General features: G+C 33.6%; 1 protein-coding gene across 1 annotated transcript in view; it reads left to right on the top strand.

The window, feature by feature from the left end:
* The window catches only part of LOC114339310 (uncharacterized), a 52,643-nt gene extending 38,525 nt beyond the window's left edge, over window positions 1–14,118 (top strand). Inside the window, exons 3-4 of the mRNA XM_028289938.2 lie at window positions 6,393–6,819; window positions 13,877–14,118. Of these exons, the coding sequence (XP_028145739.1) occupies window positions 6,393–6,819; window positions 13,877–14,057 (608 nt within the window). The 3' untranslated portion in view covers window positions 14,058–14,118. The remainder of the gene's footprint in view (window positions 1–6,392; window positions 6,820–13,876) is intronic.
* The last annotated feature ends 867 nt before the right edge of the window (window positions 14,119–14,985 follow it).

The raw sequence follows: 14,985 nt of genomic DNA, 5'->3' as shown, positions 1-14,985 counted from the left end.
AGTGTTTAAAAAAAGCTTTATTTTTGTTTTTACGAAAAGTTTCTAACATTAAATTTAAGCAAGTTATGCTCAAAATAAAGTTGGTCCCTTGTGTATTTGCAAAAAAAAAATCGGGAGGACCACCCCCTAATTAGCAACTTAAATGAAATTAATCGTCACCGCTCCAAAAATTATTTTACTTATGTTGTGTTTATATATGATCTGTAAAGTAAAATTTTTAAAAATTTAAATTTTGAAAAATATGCTTTTTTTCAAAATAACTTAAAAATTGTTAGAGATACCAAAAATCTCGAAAAACAAAAATAGTTAGATTTGCTTTTCTGATTATCATGTGTTTTTTTGTTTTTCTGTTAGACAAAAATTGATCAAGATTTGGTGTTTCTAAATTTGCATACATTCGTGATCAATGACTCGTTCAACCCCTTTTAACTACAGCCCTTTCAATAATAAGGACTTTCAACCGATGAAACTTACAGATCATATAAACAATATATACACAAGTCAAGATACGTGAAGTCGTAACGATTAAGTTCATTTAAGATGCTAATTAGGGGGTGATTTTCTAGATTTTTTTACCAAAACCAAAAGGGACTAAGTTTATTTTGAGCGTAACTTGTTTAATTTTGATGCTAGAATTTTTTTTTATAAAAAAAAAATGAAGATTTTTAAACACTTTAAATAAGTTGTAATGAGTTTTCCCCGAAATGTGCTTCATGTTTGGTTATTTCACGTTAAAATATTCCATTTGGAATTTGACGAATATGAACCTATTTTTCATTAGCTATAACTCTGCTTCTACTAGGTGTAGAGACGTGATAATATATACACAATTTTTTTTAAAATTTTTTACAGGCTATATTTTTGCTAAGAATGTTTTTTCGACAAAATACTTACTATTTGAGTTATTTGCGAAAAACCGTCTAAAAGCGTGGTTGAAAAATGAACATAGTCACTGCCAAATAACTCGAAAAGTATTGACTTAGTGAAAAAACTCTATAGAACAAAAGTTAATTAAAATTAGCCAGTTTATCCATTTCCTGACTTTCTTTGGATGAATATTGTTTCACCCATAAGAGGGGGTGAAACTTTTTTTCTTTGACTTGTTAGCTATGTGTATGCCAAATTTCATGTCAATCCAAGCGGTTCTTTAAAATTTAGAGGTTTTGCAATATTTTACCGTTAAAGAACGGAATAGTAGAGCGCACAAAAATTTGGCAAAAAAACTGCGGAAATATTGATATTATATTGATGGATATCAGTGACCTGAAACAGAGGGTAATTTGCCAGCATCATTATGCAGTGGAACATATTTACCAAAGTGACCAAACAAAGTTATTAAGGAAAAATACTGTTCCTCTAAAATTTGCACAGTTAGCAACTGATTTAGGTGAGTACTCAACTTATTTTTATGTTTGCCTAATGCGCTTTGTCAATGAGAATAATACTATTAAAATATATTTTATATAGAATCAGTTGATATTGAGTGATTTATATATTTTTTATACAATTAAATCAAAAGAGATTTTTTTTTTAAATATGAATGCGTTGTTAGTATCACTCCAATTTTAGTAGTATCACTCCAGTATTTTATACAATTAAATCAAAAGAGATTTTTTTTTAAATATGAATGCGTTGTTAGTATCACTCCAGAAATAACGGAGATGCTTGTTTTGCTTTAATTAAAATTATTACACATACATTTCAATGATTACCTATTTTAGGTGATACCCCACCAGTATTATGCTCTACATACGTTTATTGCGGTACGAAACGTAAAAAATCTACAAGTGGCGATTGTATGGTTAGGTCAACTCCATCGCCTAAGAGATCAAGTAGTAGTCTCAGTGATATTTCCAGTTTTGATATTAATTTGCCCACAAAACTTGAAACTGAATTGACGGAGGAGGTAAAAAAATTGGAGTATCAAGTAAATGCTTTAAAGAAGAAGTGCCGTCAGAAGAACAGTCAGCGTTGTAGAAGAACAACAAAAAACAGAAAATCGGCAACCAAATTCATGATAGAGGTACTGTTAGAAAATAAAAGCATACACGTGCACACTTTTGTTAATATGCAGTTTTCACACAAAACTCGTTCACAATGGAGTTAAAATGAAAAGGATTTAGCTCTGGCCATTTATTATAAGTCTCCTAGTTGTTAAAATTTTTTAATTAGATCTCTTAACTTTATCTTACCTTCACTAAAAACAATTCAAACTTGGTTGCGTGTCATAAAATTAAGAACTGGTTTAAACATTTCCTTAATTAACAAGTTGAAGAAAAAAGTAGAGACAATGGATGAGTGGGAAAAAATTTGTGTGTTAATGTTTGATGAAATTTCTTTGAAAAAACAATTGGAGTACAATAAATTAGATGACATTATAGAAGGGTTTCAAGATTTAGGTGCTTTAGAAAGAACAGAACAAACAAACTTGCCAACACAGGTCTGGTTTTCATGATGCGCAGCTTGCTACATAAGGCTACGCGGCTTGCTACAGGTGGTCCAATACATAGCGACAACTTAAAAAACATTGTAGTTGAAGTTGTTTCAAAATTACAAAATATTGGGTATATACCAAAAGTGTTGTGTGATCAAGCATCTAATAATAGAGCTTTATTTAAGCTGTTAGGCGCATGTAAGGATCAGCCTGCAATAGAAATAGGAAATCAGAGGATTTTCACTGTGTTCGATACACCCCACTTATTAAAAAGTCTAAGAAATAATTTTCTTAACAAAACGTTGACGTTTTTTGCCGATTCTAAACAAATATCGTGGCAAGATATTGAATACACATACAACATCGATAGAACCAGTGTGAGAGCACGATGCATGGTGAAAATGACAAACGTTCATATAAACCCTAATAATTTTCAAAAAATGCGTGTAAAATTAGCAGCACAAATTTTTTCCAACTCAATTGCCTCAGCAATATCAACAGCAATGTCTGTAGGGCAGTTACACACCAAAACGGCTTCTCTTACTGCCGAATTTTTGAAAATTATAAATAATATTTTTGATGGTCTTAACAGCAAATATTGTAGTGATAGTAATCCAAACAGAAAGCCAATGTCAACTTTAAGCAAGTCAACTGAAAACTTAAAAGCAGGTTTAGAATATTTTAACAAAATTAAAGTTTTTGAAAATCAAAAAGAGAGAAATAATATTCACTGTCTACACGGCTTTTACTGGACCATTTTGTCAGTTTTATGTTTGTGGGAGGAACTTCAGAAATAATATAATGTGTCATATCTTTTAACATCTTTTTTGAACCAAAATCCTCTAGAAAATTTTTTCTCTATTGTGCGCAATAGAGTTAGTCTAGTGCGTTCATAAAAAAACATGTGTTTTTACTTAATAACAGGCGGTAGCTGGTTTGTCTTTAGTTTCATGCGTGGAAGAGAATGATGCTAGATCAAAAGTATGTGTTTTATCTCGTCAGGTATTAATGACGCACGGGTAAATAATCGTGGACTCAACTGAATGTTAAACTACACTATTAGCTTTAGTTTATATATACAGTAGATATTAACAAGTATTTTATAATATCAGGAAAACAATATCAGTATGTCTTAAAACCTTGGAATCATATGAAAACTTTTTTATTCAGTTTAGGGAAAAATGTATTATTGATAAAAACTTGCACGTCCTAAAACTCAAAATGAAAGAATCAGATGTCAAATATTATGAGTCGTATACCAAGTTTGTTAAAAAATATTAATTCTTCTCAAGAGTAATATACCTTCATTTCTAAAGTACTTTCATATAAACATGAACGTGGTTTTTAATTGTTCTCGACTTTTAATAATAAAATGTTTCGATATTGTCAATAATGAAAGTACTTCTTGAGAACAAGAAATAATAAATATCTTTTTTTCCTAAAATTTTAATTTTACTATCTTAGTTTGAAAAGAATTAACATTCAAATATACTTATTTACTTTGTTTTGAAATATGATCTAATTAGTGATGTTTTAAACTTTCTAATCCTGTCCGTTTATCAGCTTTTACCTATTGTTCCTAGACAGATGGCCCTCAACTATTTATATGTTGGAAATTCCCTGTCATTTTATCAAGATATATGTATACCAAATTTCATGCCAATCCAATGGATTCTTTAAAATTCGGAGGTTTTGCAATATTTTACCTGGGGTGAATGGGTTAGATCTGGAAAGAAATTCTGTATATCAACTTCAAATAGTTTATTTCGCATTAGTTCTGAAAATATCATTCTTTTACAAATTGCAAAAAATAATTTACATGTGAATTTTATTATTTTATTTTATTATGTATTTTCTATTTTGTTGTTTTTTTGTAGTGTATTAATAATTAAATAATTTTTAAGAAACCTCTTCACTATTTTTATTAATCAATTTTTAGCGTTTTATCTGAAGTAAAATCGGAATTCCAAAATAGAGATTACAATCGCGTTAAAATTATTTGTTAAAGTGCCGAATACTACCCTTATATCGTTGTCTATTACGCCAGCCAAGCGACTCAAATTTATTTTTCAATCTTGGGAAAAATTTCAATAAATGTCGCCACCGTCCAGCCAGTTAGTACTTAGACTTGAGGGGCAAAGAGGTGTAAGTGGGCGGAGTTTAACACTGAATTCGGTTTTACCTTAGAGTGAGGTATCTATGTAGTTATTAATCAATGACATTAGTTTCACCAAATTATTTATGTCTCTATTAAGTTTCTCCATTGCTCTTACCATAGCCTTATGTCGTAGTTCTCATCCTTCTCTCTAGATGTTTTTCCCCAAGTAAGGAGCTCTATTGAAAGATTGCCTCCCCTGGAATTGCAGATTTTTTATCGAGGTGTACTCTTATATTATGTATGGAGTTTTAGAGCGCTCTAAAAATTTGGTAACATTCAACAAGATTCTGTTGAACAACAGTAATTATGATTTTTGTTAAATGTTTTTGAACCAGTAGATTCTTCTGTTAAAGCAGTTGAAAAATTACTCACACTTTTCAAAAATTTGTTTGGAGTCTCCAGAGAGTACCTACCAAAGAGCGTAACGGAGTAAAAGAGATACTGGGAAACTGAAGCTATATTTTTGCGGTATCTTTATATAATTTACTCTTCCCAATAAAAATAATAAATTACTTTATGGATTTAAATTAAAATTAAATTTAAAAAAATTCACAAGTAATATTGATGTACTTTACATAAAACGTTTGATGTAAAAGATTAGGAAAGGGGGTCTGGCGCCTTTTTTTGGAGATTAGGTTGGCGCCTTTTTTAGAATTTGGGTTGGCGCCTTTTTCATGAGCCAGTCCGGCCCTGTGTCAAATACGTAAAATTGTCACTGTCTGACTGACAATATGCTGACATTAGGTTTGTTCTAGCAAACAGTCAAACTAGTCAGAAACCGTCAGCAAACAGTTGGTCAGTGAGAGAATATAATACAGTCACCAGTGCTATCCCCTCTACTCGCGCTGGTCCATTATTCGCTGATGGTTTCAAACCGTTTGAAACCAGAGATATGTCAATAATAGATCTGGCTAGGGATATGTTACTCAATGCATCGGGGTGTAACGTCGATATTAAGTACGGTGGTCTAGCTATCTTTGTCTATCGTGCGAGTGTGAGCGTATCTACCAGGAGGTGGGAGTAACGGAACGACAGAAATACAGAGGCGGCGGCCATCATATGCTAGAGAGAGAAAGCTAAGCGCCGGTAGAGGGAGATAGTAAGACCACCGCCCCGACTGCTCCGCGGTACGCTATTTTTCCGAGTTGGCCAAATCTATGTGTATAAGATCTTTGTTTGAAACTGATGCTAGAACAAACCTTCTATTAGACTGAGTTCGTTGTCAGTAAGAGTAAGTGAGTCAGTGAGCAAGACAAAGATATATTTGGAAAATATTACCACGGACATTGTGTTCATTTTTTTCGAATTCTGAAAAAACCAATAAATATTTTTGAAAAATTTAAACGGAGAATGAAAGACCAAATTATTATCGAGGGCCGAAAGTCCCTGAGAATAAATAAAAAGTTTATTTTGAATGAGATATTTGAAATTAAAAATCACACTAAATTTTTTCTTAGTTTTTTACCCCTGTAACTTATTAAAATAAACATTATAGAAGTTCTCAGGGATTTTCGGCCCTCGCTAATAACGTAATCTTTCATTCTGCGTTTAAATTTTTAAAAATACGTATTAGTTTTCTCAGGATTCGAAAAAAAAATGAATCCCCATTTGAATAGCATTGCAGCCGAAAATACGTACCCATCCCCTTAAAGAAAATTGTAATTATTTTAAATAAGTTTTTACAAAAGGCACGAATACTGCCTTATTATATTCAATGAAATTTTGTTTTTTGTATGTTAATAATTATAGACTTTAAAGAGATGTTGAATAATCGTTTTTTAGAAGAGAATTTTTTTTTAGATAAAAAAGTTAAAGAAGAGTCGGAGGCAAAGAAAGTTACAATGTTTCAGTTGTTACCAATTTGGATCGTCAAGAAAATACTCTGCTACTTAAGCAACACAGACCTGGTAAAATTAAAAAAAGTTAACGCTTACTGGTCATTTGTTATATCGGAAGTTTTGAAGGAAAGAACAACCAGACTAAAGCTGAACGATACCCTAGAAAAAATGAAAACAGCTATTGATCCAGAAATTTTCGAGAAAGCAATGAAAGAAAAATCTATTCCGGGGCAAAAGATAAAACACGTGTTTTACGAACTGACAGCTACCGATAAAAAACTCATCCCAAAAGAGACTAAAAATGCACAGGAGAAATGTCTTCAACGATCTGCTAATGAAGACAGAGAAGATTTGGACTTGCCAACAGGCGAATTTATACCATTTCCAAGGTACAACATCATCACAATCATAATCAACATCATCATTATCATCATCTTCATCACCATCATCATCATCACTGGATCACTGCTCCCTCAGCTCTTTTCATCTATATCTGTCTTGTGCGGCTTGCATCCTTCTTCCTCGTTTTTTTCCATTTTGAGTTCGTCGTTTTTATTCCTCACAGCACGATATTCTCCCAATTTTCATTTCTGAGGTCTTTACCTATCATCGCATTTCAGGTCTTCCTCCCCATCTTGTTCTCGACAGGTCACCGACCAGTATTCTTTTCGGCCTCTCGTATTCGTGCCATTATTTCTACATACTATTTTGGTACATACTTGTACCATTCCAGGGCTCTCTTTTCCAACTTGTTGTAATTGAGCATTCTACTTCTATTCTGTGCCATATTTACTCTGTTCTTATCCCCTTTGGTGATTTGTAGAGATTTTACCATAAACTCCAATTCAACTGTTTGTATTTTATTTCGTATTGTTGTTGTCATTGGCCATACTTCCGCTCCATATAGGTTAATATTCAGCTCTATGCTCTGAAATATCCTTTTTTTTTCTTTAGTTAGAGTCTTGTTCCATATCACTCTATGGAGTAATTTCGGGGCTTGTTTTTCCCTTACTCTTTTCAATTATATGTTTCATGCAAGTACCATCTCGGCTTATATTAGTGTCGCCCAAATGCAAAACCAAGACGAGACTTAAACAGTCTTGGTCTTGGTGTTGCGCCAGCACAGCTGGTCTTGGTCTTGGTCTTGGTATTGCGCTCCAAGTCTTGGTCTTGGTTTTGGTCTTTGTCTTGGTCTTGCAGAGAGAGTCTTGCAAGTCTCGCAGTTGCCCATTAGCCTATTGCATACCTTAGAACAACCTAACAGAGAAGGTACATTTTAAGCTTGAATATCGTAGCCATAGTAAAGACCAACCAAATTAATAAATATCTAAGCAACTGACACCGGGTGGGTGTCAGTTGTCCAACTATAGTCTGATTTTTTCTTAACATTCTGTTTTTTTCTTCATTCGCTTATGTTGGATAACAAAAACGTTAGGTATTTTAACAACCAGCCATGTTTTTTATCAATACAGGGTGTTTTTAAATACACATGGCAAACTTTAAGGGGCAATTCTACACAAACGGGTCATGCTACCCATATGCGCGCCAATGGTAAATATTAAATTCTTAATTGTATATCAAAAATGCGCAATAACTACCTCTTAAAACCCAGCAAATTTCATTTGCTTACAGTTTGTAAGAAAAATTTCAACACCCCCTAACTCGGCAACGAAGCATTTGCTGACAGATGTTTATAAAGCAAACTGTCATTACTTTTTCGTGCAGAATTACCCGTTAAAGTTTACTATACTTATTTAAAAACACCCTGTATTAATGAAAACATGTCTAGTTAAAAAAAGTACGACAGAATATTAAGAAAATATGAGGCTATAGTTGGGTTTTAACTTCAGTATTTTATAAATGCTAGAATATTCCACAGGGTGATGCGAACTTTGAGGAAAAACACAGTTTCATTGGTACACCCGGCATACAATGACAATTTACCTGTCTAGCAACAATATTTTTACAGCGATATTGTAAATAATAAGGCCATAACTTACTAAAAAATCACTTAAATACGACAACAGTAAATTGGAGACACCAAAAATAACCCGTTTTTAAGGTAGTGCGTTAATTTCTTCTAGAAGTGTATTCGCTATTAAATATTTTGGTATTTTTTTTTACACGGTAGCCGGCATTATTTGATATTAGTCTTTGTCTCTTTATAATACTTTTAACTATTAGCTGCGCTCTTTCAGCAAATTTTGTTTAACCAAACACTCAACAGAATTAATATCCATAATAGGCTTACTATATACCGATAATATTTGTGATGTTTAGATTCGTAGAAAACTAATACGAAAAAAAAATTATTTACTTATTAGGTATATTTATTATCAGTTAAAGTGACGTATTTTTAAAAAGTTTCGATATGATATTACAGTTGGCATCGCAACGCAAGAAAATTACAGAGAACAGGAAGGTCCCAGATACAGAATACATTATTAAAAATAATAATATACACTAATTTAAATCTGAAAACTTTCGTTATTAGAACCTTTCTCTGTTAACATCCTAAATCTCTGTCTTCCACAATTTAAAAGGCATAGAGACAACGAATGTGGAAAACGGAAAGAATTCTACAATATGCAATCATATTCCGTTTTCATTCGACTAGGAAAGCATATTATTTTATGACTAGAGGACAATTAATTTCAGAGCGAAGAAGTCGTCTGCTGGGAAAGATTGTACTAAATATGCATTTTATTTTTACATTGTAATAATGATTTTTGAGTACGTGTTAAATGTGTCAAGTGTTCTTTTAATGGATATTTTGATTCGCTGAGTATCTTTATGGTATTGTTCGTAATGCGCGAAGTCCAACATTCCAAAGTTTTTTTACAAATTTTTTGCCTCTCAAAAATATCTAAGAATATTAGGAAATGGTTGAATGCTCGAATAAATGAATTTTAAAATCAAAAGGCAGATATCGAGCACTGAATTTAATTAAATCTTGCCCAAGTATACTTTCGCTCACAAGAGCATCCTCAGGGGCATTTCGTCAATAAAAAGAAGGTATCCTCGAATGTCATTTTATTAATAAATAATGTTGGTGGCAAACTTAAATTAACATCTAACTAAACACTGAACAAGGGACAAAACAGATAAATTAAATTGCCAGTAGGTTCTACATTTTACAATATGGAGGCAGAATGAAGAATGAAGTAATGCTCGTAATGCGGGTATAATCTAAGAATATACCCGAACTAATATAATTCCTAAAACTACCCTCAGTTCTAACTGCAAAACGCAAGAGTCTCGCAGGCTATCTTGTTCTTGCTCAAATCTTGCACGGCAAGTCTTGGTCTTGGTCTTGCTAAAATTAGGCGGTTTTGGTCTTGGTCTTGTGAAAACGCAAGAACAAGACCAAGACTGCAAGACCAAGACCGATTTTGGGCAACACTACTTATCATTGACCCTAAATACTTAAAAGTCTTATAACTCTTAATAGTCTCTTCTAAACTTAAGTTGCATCCGCTTCAGATCGTCGGTTCATCTTGTTGGTGCGCGTCCCCTGCTCCGTAGTGCTTCTTCTCGTGGCCTCCACTCGACAATACGTTTTGTTTATCGGTTATCTGATAATCTGGCGACGTGTTCTATCCAGTTCCACTATTGCCAAGCGATTATTCCGACAGCGTCTGTTGTTTTTGTACTACGACGTATTTCTTCGTTTAGGATTTGGTCTCTACCCAACATCTGGTGCTCCATAGCCCCCTCAATTACGCGAATCTTGTTCACTATCTTTTTTATGAGTGTCAATGTTTCCTCTTCATAAATGAGTACTGGTAACACACACTGGTCAAAGATTTTCGTTTTGAGGCATGTAGGTAAGTCCGATTTAAATAGGACATATATAGATTAATTTACCAAATGCTGCTCAGGCTAATCCTATGCGACGTGCGAGCTCACAAGTCTGGTTATCTCTGTCCAACCGAATTTCATACCTTAAGTAGTTATAAGAAGCCGTTTGCTTAATAACCCTTCCATCAACAACAATAGTACGATTTCATCAATCAGCCAATCGCGTCCACTGCTGGACATATGCATCCCTCAAATCTTTAAAGTTTTCACTGGGCCACTTGTAGATAATTTCCTGCTACTCTTTTTATGTCGTCGGTCCATCTAGTCGGTGGTCGTCCTCGGCTTTTTTGATAGTTTCTGAGCCTGCATTCCATGATTCATCTTGTCCACTTCTTGTGCTGTAGCTAAGTGCCCTGCTAAGTTCCACTTAAGCGTCGTGATTCTTTCGATGACGCGTTGAGCTCCTGATATTTTCCTGATTTGTTTGATTGTTATGTGGTCTCTAAGGCTCACGTTTAGCGTTGCACGTTCCATGGCTGCTTGTGTAACTCTGAGGTTATTCGCGGATTTTTGCGTCAGTGTTAAAGTCTCTGCTTCATAAGTTTGTACGGGCAAAACACATTGGTTATAAACTTTTTGCTTGACACACATGGGAATTGAACTTTTTAGAATCTGGCTTAATCGGCCAAATGCTGCCCATGTTAGGCTTATTGGCCTCTGGATTTCATGTGTTTGATTGTCTCGGCTTATTTTGATCTCGTGTTCCAGATACTTGTAAGTGTCTGCTTGTTGTATGGTATTATTACCAATAGTTATATATTTAAGAGACAGAGTCTTAAATCTTTCACGGGCGGAAATGCTAAGAAAATTTTACCTTATTTGGACGGATTAGAGAAAATCAATGTAAATGCGGTACGAAATATACAGTGATGAGCGCGCTAATAACCGACAAAATAGCGCAAAAGATGGAAAACATAATACATTGCGAAACAAAAAGAGATGGAACTAGTGGAGATGGAAATTATCGTTATAAACATATAAATTAACATTACATTACATAGTTTTTCACCTTTAGATGTGTCAAAGGAGTAGGATAACTGTCACTGTGACAGTAGAATCTTATAAAATATTCCTGTCACAGACGTCTAAAGGTGGGAAACTTTGTAATGTTAATTTATAAACTATAAAATGTTAATTTATACGTTTATAACGACCATTTCCACCTCCACTAGTTTCATCTCATTTTGTTTCGCAATTTATTGTTTTCCATCATTTGTGCTATTTTGCCGGTCATAAGTGCGCTCATCACTGTATGCTACTGCCCATTTCAATGAATTTTTTTATGGTACATTTTGGGTACCGTCGCCCCTGAAAAAGTAAAGCGAATGTATCATACAAACTGTACCCATTGGAGATTTGCTTTAGGCTTCCATTACTGTTTCAAACTCTACAGAATCAAAAGAATACTCGATGCATTTTTCAATTAATATCTTTATGGTATGGAAATGGTCGTTTGTGTCATATCCTGGAATCCTGGTCTGAAGCCAACCTGTTCTTTGGCCTGATAGAAGTTAAGTTTAGGTGTTAGTCTCTTCGTTAAAAGTTTCATAAATATCTAACATTAAAATACTGAAAACGTTTGTTTTCTATTGTTCCACCAAATTTATTACAACTATGTGAGTACAGCTATTTCGGCAGAGTGCCTTTCTCAAGTGATTTAGTTTACAACGGTTTGCCTATTTAAAGTCTTTAACTGAAGAGGTTGAGGAGTGGGCAACTGTTTGTCACTAGTTGTTCATTCAGAATTATGTCTGTATTTTTCAATTTATTAATTTCCATAGATTCTAATAAAGATAGCTTAAAGCCTTTATTTTGAATATGCAGAATTTGAAACTGTTCATTATAAGAATTATTATGATCTAGAATCTAGAAAGTGAAGTGCGTATGTAGAAGTGTCTGCTTTTCTATTGTTGAAAGCCCTTTTGTGTTCTGCTATCCGTTTGTCAAAATTTCTGCCAGTTTGACCGATGTAAGTTTTCGGACAGTCACCACAAGTTAGTTTGTAAACACCACTATGTAGTTGCTTTCTCTTTCGGCTCTTATTGTCCTTAATATATTTGCTTAAGTTGTTGTTAGTTCTGAAAGCTGGTGTTACTCCTTTCTTTTTATGTATCTGGCTATTTCTGTTGTTATCTTGCCAGTATATGTGATAGAGCAGAAGGTACTGGGTTCTTTCTGTGGTGGTGGATAGACTAATTTCAGGGCTTTCTTATGGAGTGTTTGGTTTAAAATTTTGTTAATTGTTTGTTCGTTATAGCCATTGTTTACTGCTATTTGTTTAATAATGTTCAGTTCTATCTCGAAGTTATTTTTTGACATGGGAATTTCTGTCAGTCTATGTATCATGCTATGGTAGGCTGCTAAATTGTGTTGTGTAGGATGGGATGATGAATTGTGTATAGTTGTGTCAGTATGGGTAGGTTTATGATATACGGAGAATTCATGTTTTGTTGTGTATTCTGGTAATTGTTACGTCTAGAAAGTTTATGAACTTATTATGTTCTGATTCTATTGTGAAGTCAATGTTACTATGAAGTGAATTAATGTATGGTAGAAATTGGTCAAGTGGTCTGTTAGTTCCTGTAAAGCATACTAGTATATCATCCACGTATCTCCACCAATATAAAAACTGCTTAATACGGGATGTTTAGAAATTGTTGTTTCAAGCTGGTTCAGATATATTTATGAAATTTCCATGTCAAAAATAACTTCGAGATAGAACTGAACATCATTAAACAAATAGCAGTAAACAATGGCTATAACGAACAAACAATTAACAAAATTTTAAACCAAAAACTCCATAAGAAAGCGCTGAAATTAGTCTATCCACCACCACAGAAAGGACCCAGTAGCTTCTGCTCTATCACATACACTGGGAAGGTAACAACAAAAATATCCAGATACATAAAAAACTAAGGAATAACACCAGCTGTCAGAACTAACAACAACTTAAGCAAATATATTAAGAACAATAAGGGCCGAAAGAGCAAACAACTACAGAGTGGTGTTTACAAACTAACTTGTGGTGACTGTCCGAAAACTTACAACGGTCAAACTGGCAGAACTTTTGACAAACGGATAGCAGAACACAAAAGGGCTTTCAACAATAGAAAAACAGACACTTCTACATACGCACTTCACCTTCTAGATCATAATCATTCTTTTAATGAACAGTTTCAAATTCTGCATATTCAAAATAAAGGCCTTAAGCTATCTTTAATAGAATCTATGAAAATTAATAAATTAAAAAATACAGATATAATTCTGAATGACCAACTCGAGACAAACAGCTCCCTACTCCTCAACCTCTTCAGTTAAAGACTTTAAATAGGCAAACCATTGTAAACTAAATCACTTGAGAAAGGCACTCTGCCGAAACAGCTGTAGTCACATAGTTGAAATAAATTTTGTGGAAGAATAGAAAACAAACGTTTTCAGTGTTTTATTGTTAGATAAAATAAACTTCCATCAAGTAACGGTCGAATCCATCAATTGTTTCATAAAGAGTTTTGTGTCAAGAGGCTGATGGGTCTATAATCATATAATATTACGATTTTCCACCAGATTAACCATTGTTTTTTCAAGGTACATTAAAAAGGAAATGGAACTGTATAGATACCGTCCATGCTTCTTACAAGATGTTGGTATTAAATTTGATATTGATGGTGAAATTGAAAAACAGAAGTCATTCCTTAGTTACTCCCTAGCTAAATCTCTTACCAGCCTTAAACTATCAGTGCAAGAAGATATGCTTAGTGGGTGGTAGGACAAAATGATTATATATTTTTTTAGTAATTATGTTTAAATTAAAGGTACATCTTCAAACACTTTTTACTATTTTTAAATTTTATTAATAGTTACACTTTAATGGCGGTTTGGCTTCTAAATTCTCGGGTTGTTAAATACAATTTTGGTGTAAACTCTGAAGGGAATGGGCGCAAAATTTTGGCTCCAATACTTTTTAAATGCATTCATATTTCTCGAAATCCGAGAAAACTAATATTAGACCTGGATCCCGCGTACCAAAGAAAAGTTAATTAATAGCAAGCTAGAAATTTGTTCATAGCTTAACAGTGTCAAGTCGGACAAACTTTGATGTATGAGAACACTGGAACAGGGGAAGTTTTAATTGAGGAACATGATAAACGTGTCGTCCTGACAATTTCATGATTGTGAAAAATATCAACTTGTTTTTAAGTTTATTCAATGGGCAACTTATATAATAGATATATAAAAAATGTTTGGCCGACAAAAACGTTGGGCATTTTAACGAGTCCCACACGTAGAACATGTTACATGACAGGAATTATGTTGGTGATTAATAGCAGTCTGATTCTTGCATGAGAGTTTCATGAAGGGTTAAAAAATCAATCGGAAAATCTGCCCGACAAAATTAATGGGAAATTTTCGTAGTCCGACGTTCTAAACAAGTAAGCTATAGCCAAAAATGCTGCTGATAAATAGCTTTCCGACAAAAACGCCATTTAACACGTTGACGGACAGAACGTCTATAGACGTCTAATCTCCATTAATGTAATGTGACACAACGTCTGAAGACGTTGCATTTTTCCCTATTCTACTTTATACTTGCTTATACATTTGACGCACTGTGCGTCAACGTGTTAATTAAGTAAACTGTTCCTTACAAAGAATGACTGTTGTCATAAAAAAATAAGGGGTAGATTGGGTAGTCG

Source organism: Diabrotica virgifera, chromosome 9 (genome assembly GCF_917563875.1).
Source record: "Diabrotica virgifera virgifera chromosome 9, PGI_DIABVI_V3a".
Lineage (NCBI taxonomy): Eukaryota > Metazoa > Arthropoda > Insecta > Coleoptera > Chrysomelidae > Diabrotica > Diabrotica virgifera.
Note: the sequence above shows the minus strand (reverse complement) of the source record. Positions and strands in the feature narration are given on the sequence as shown.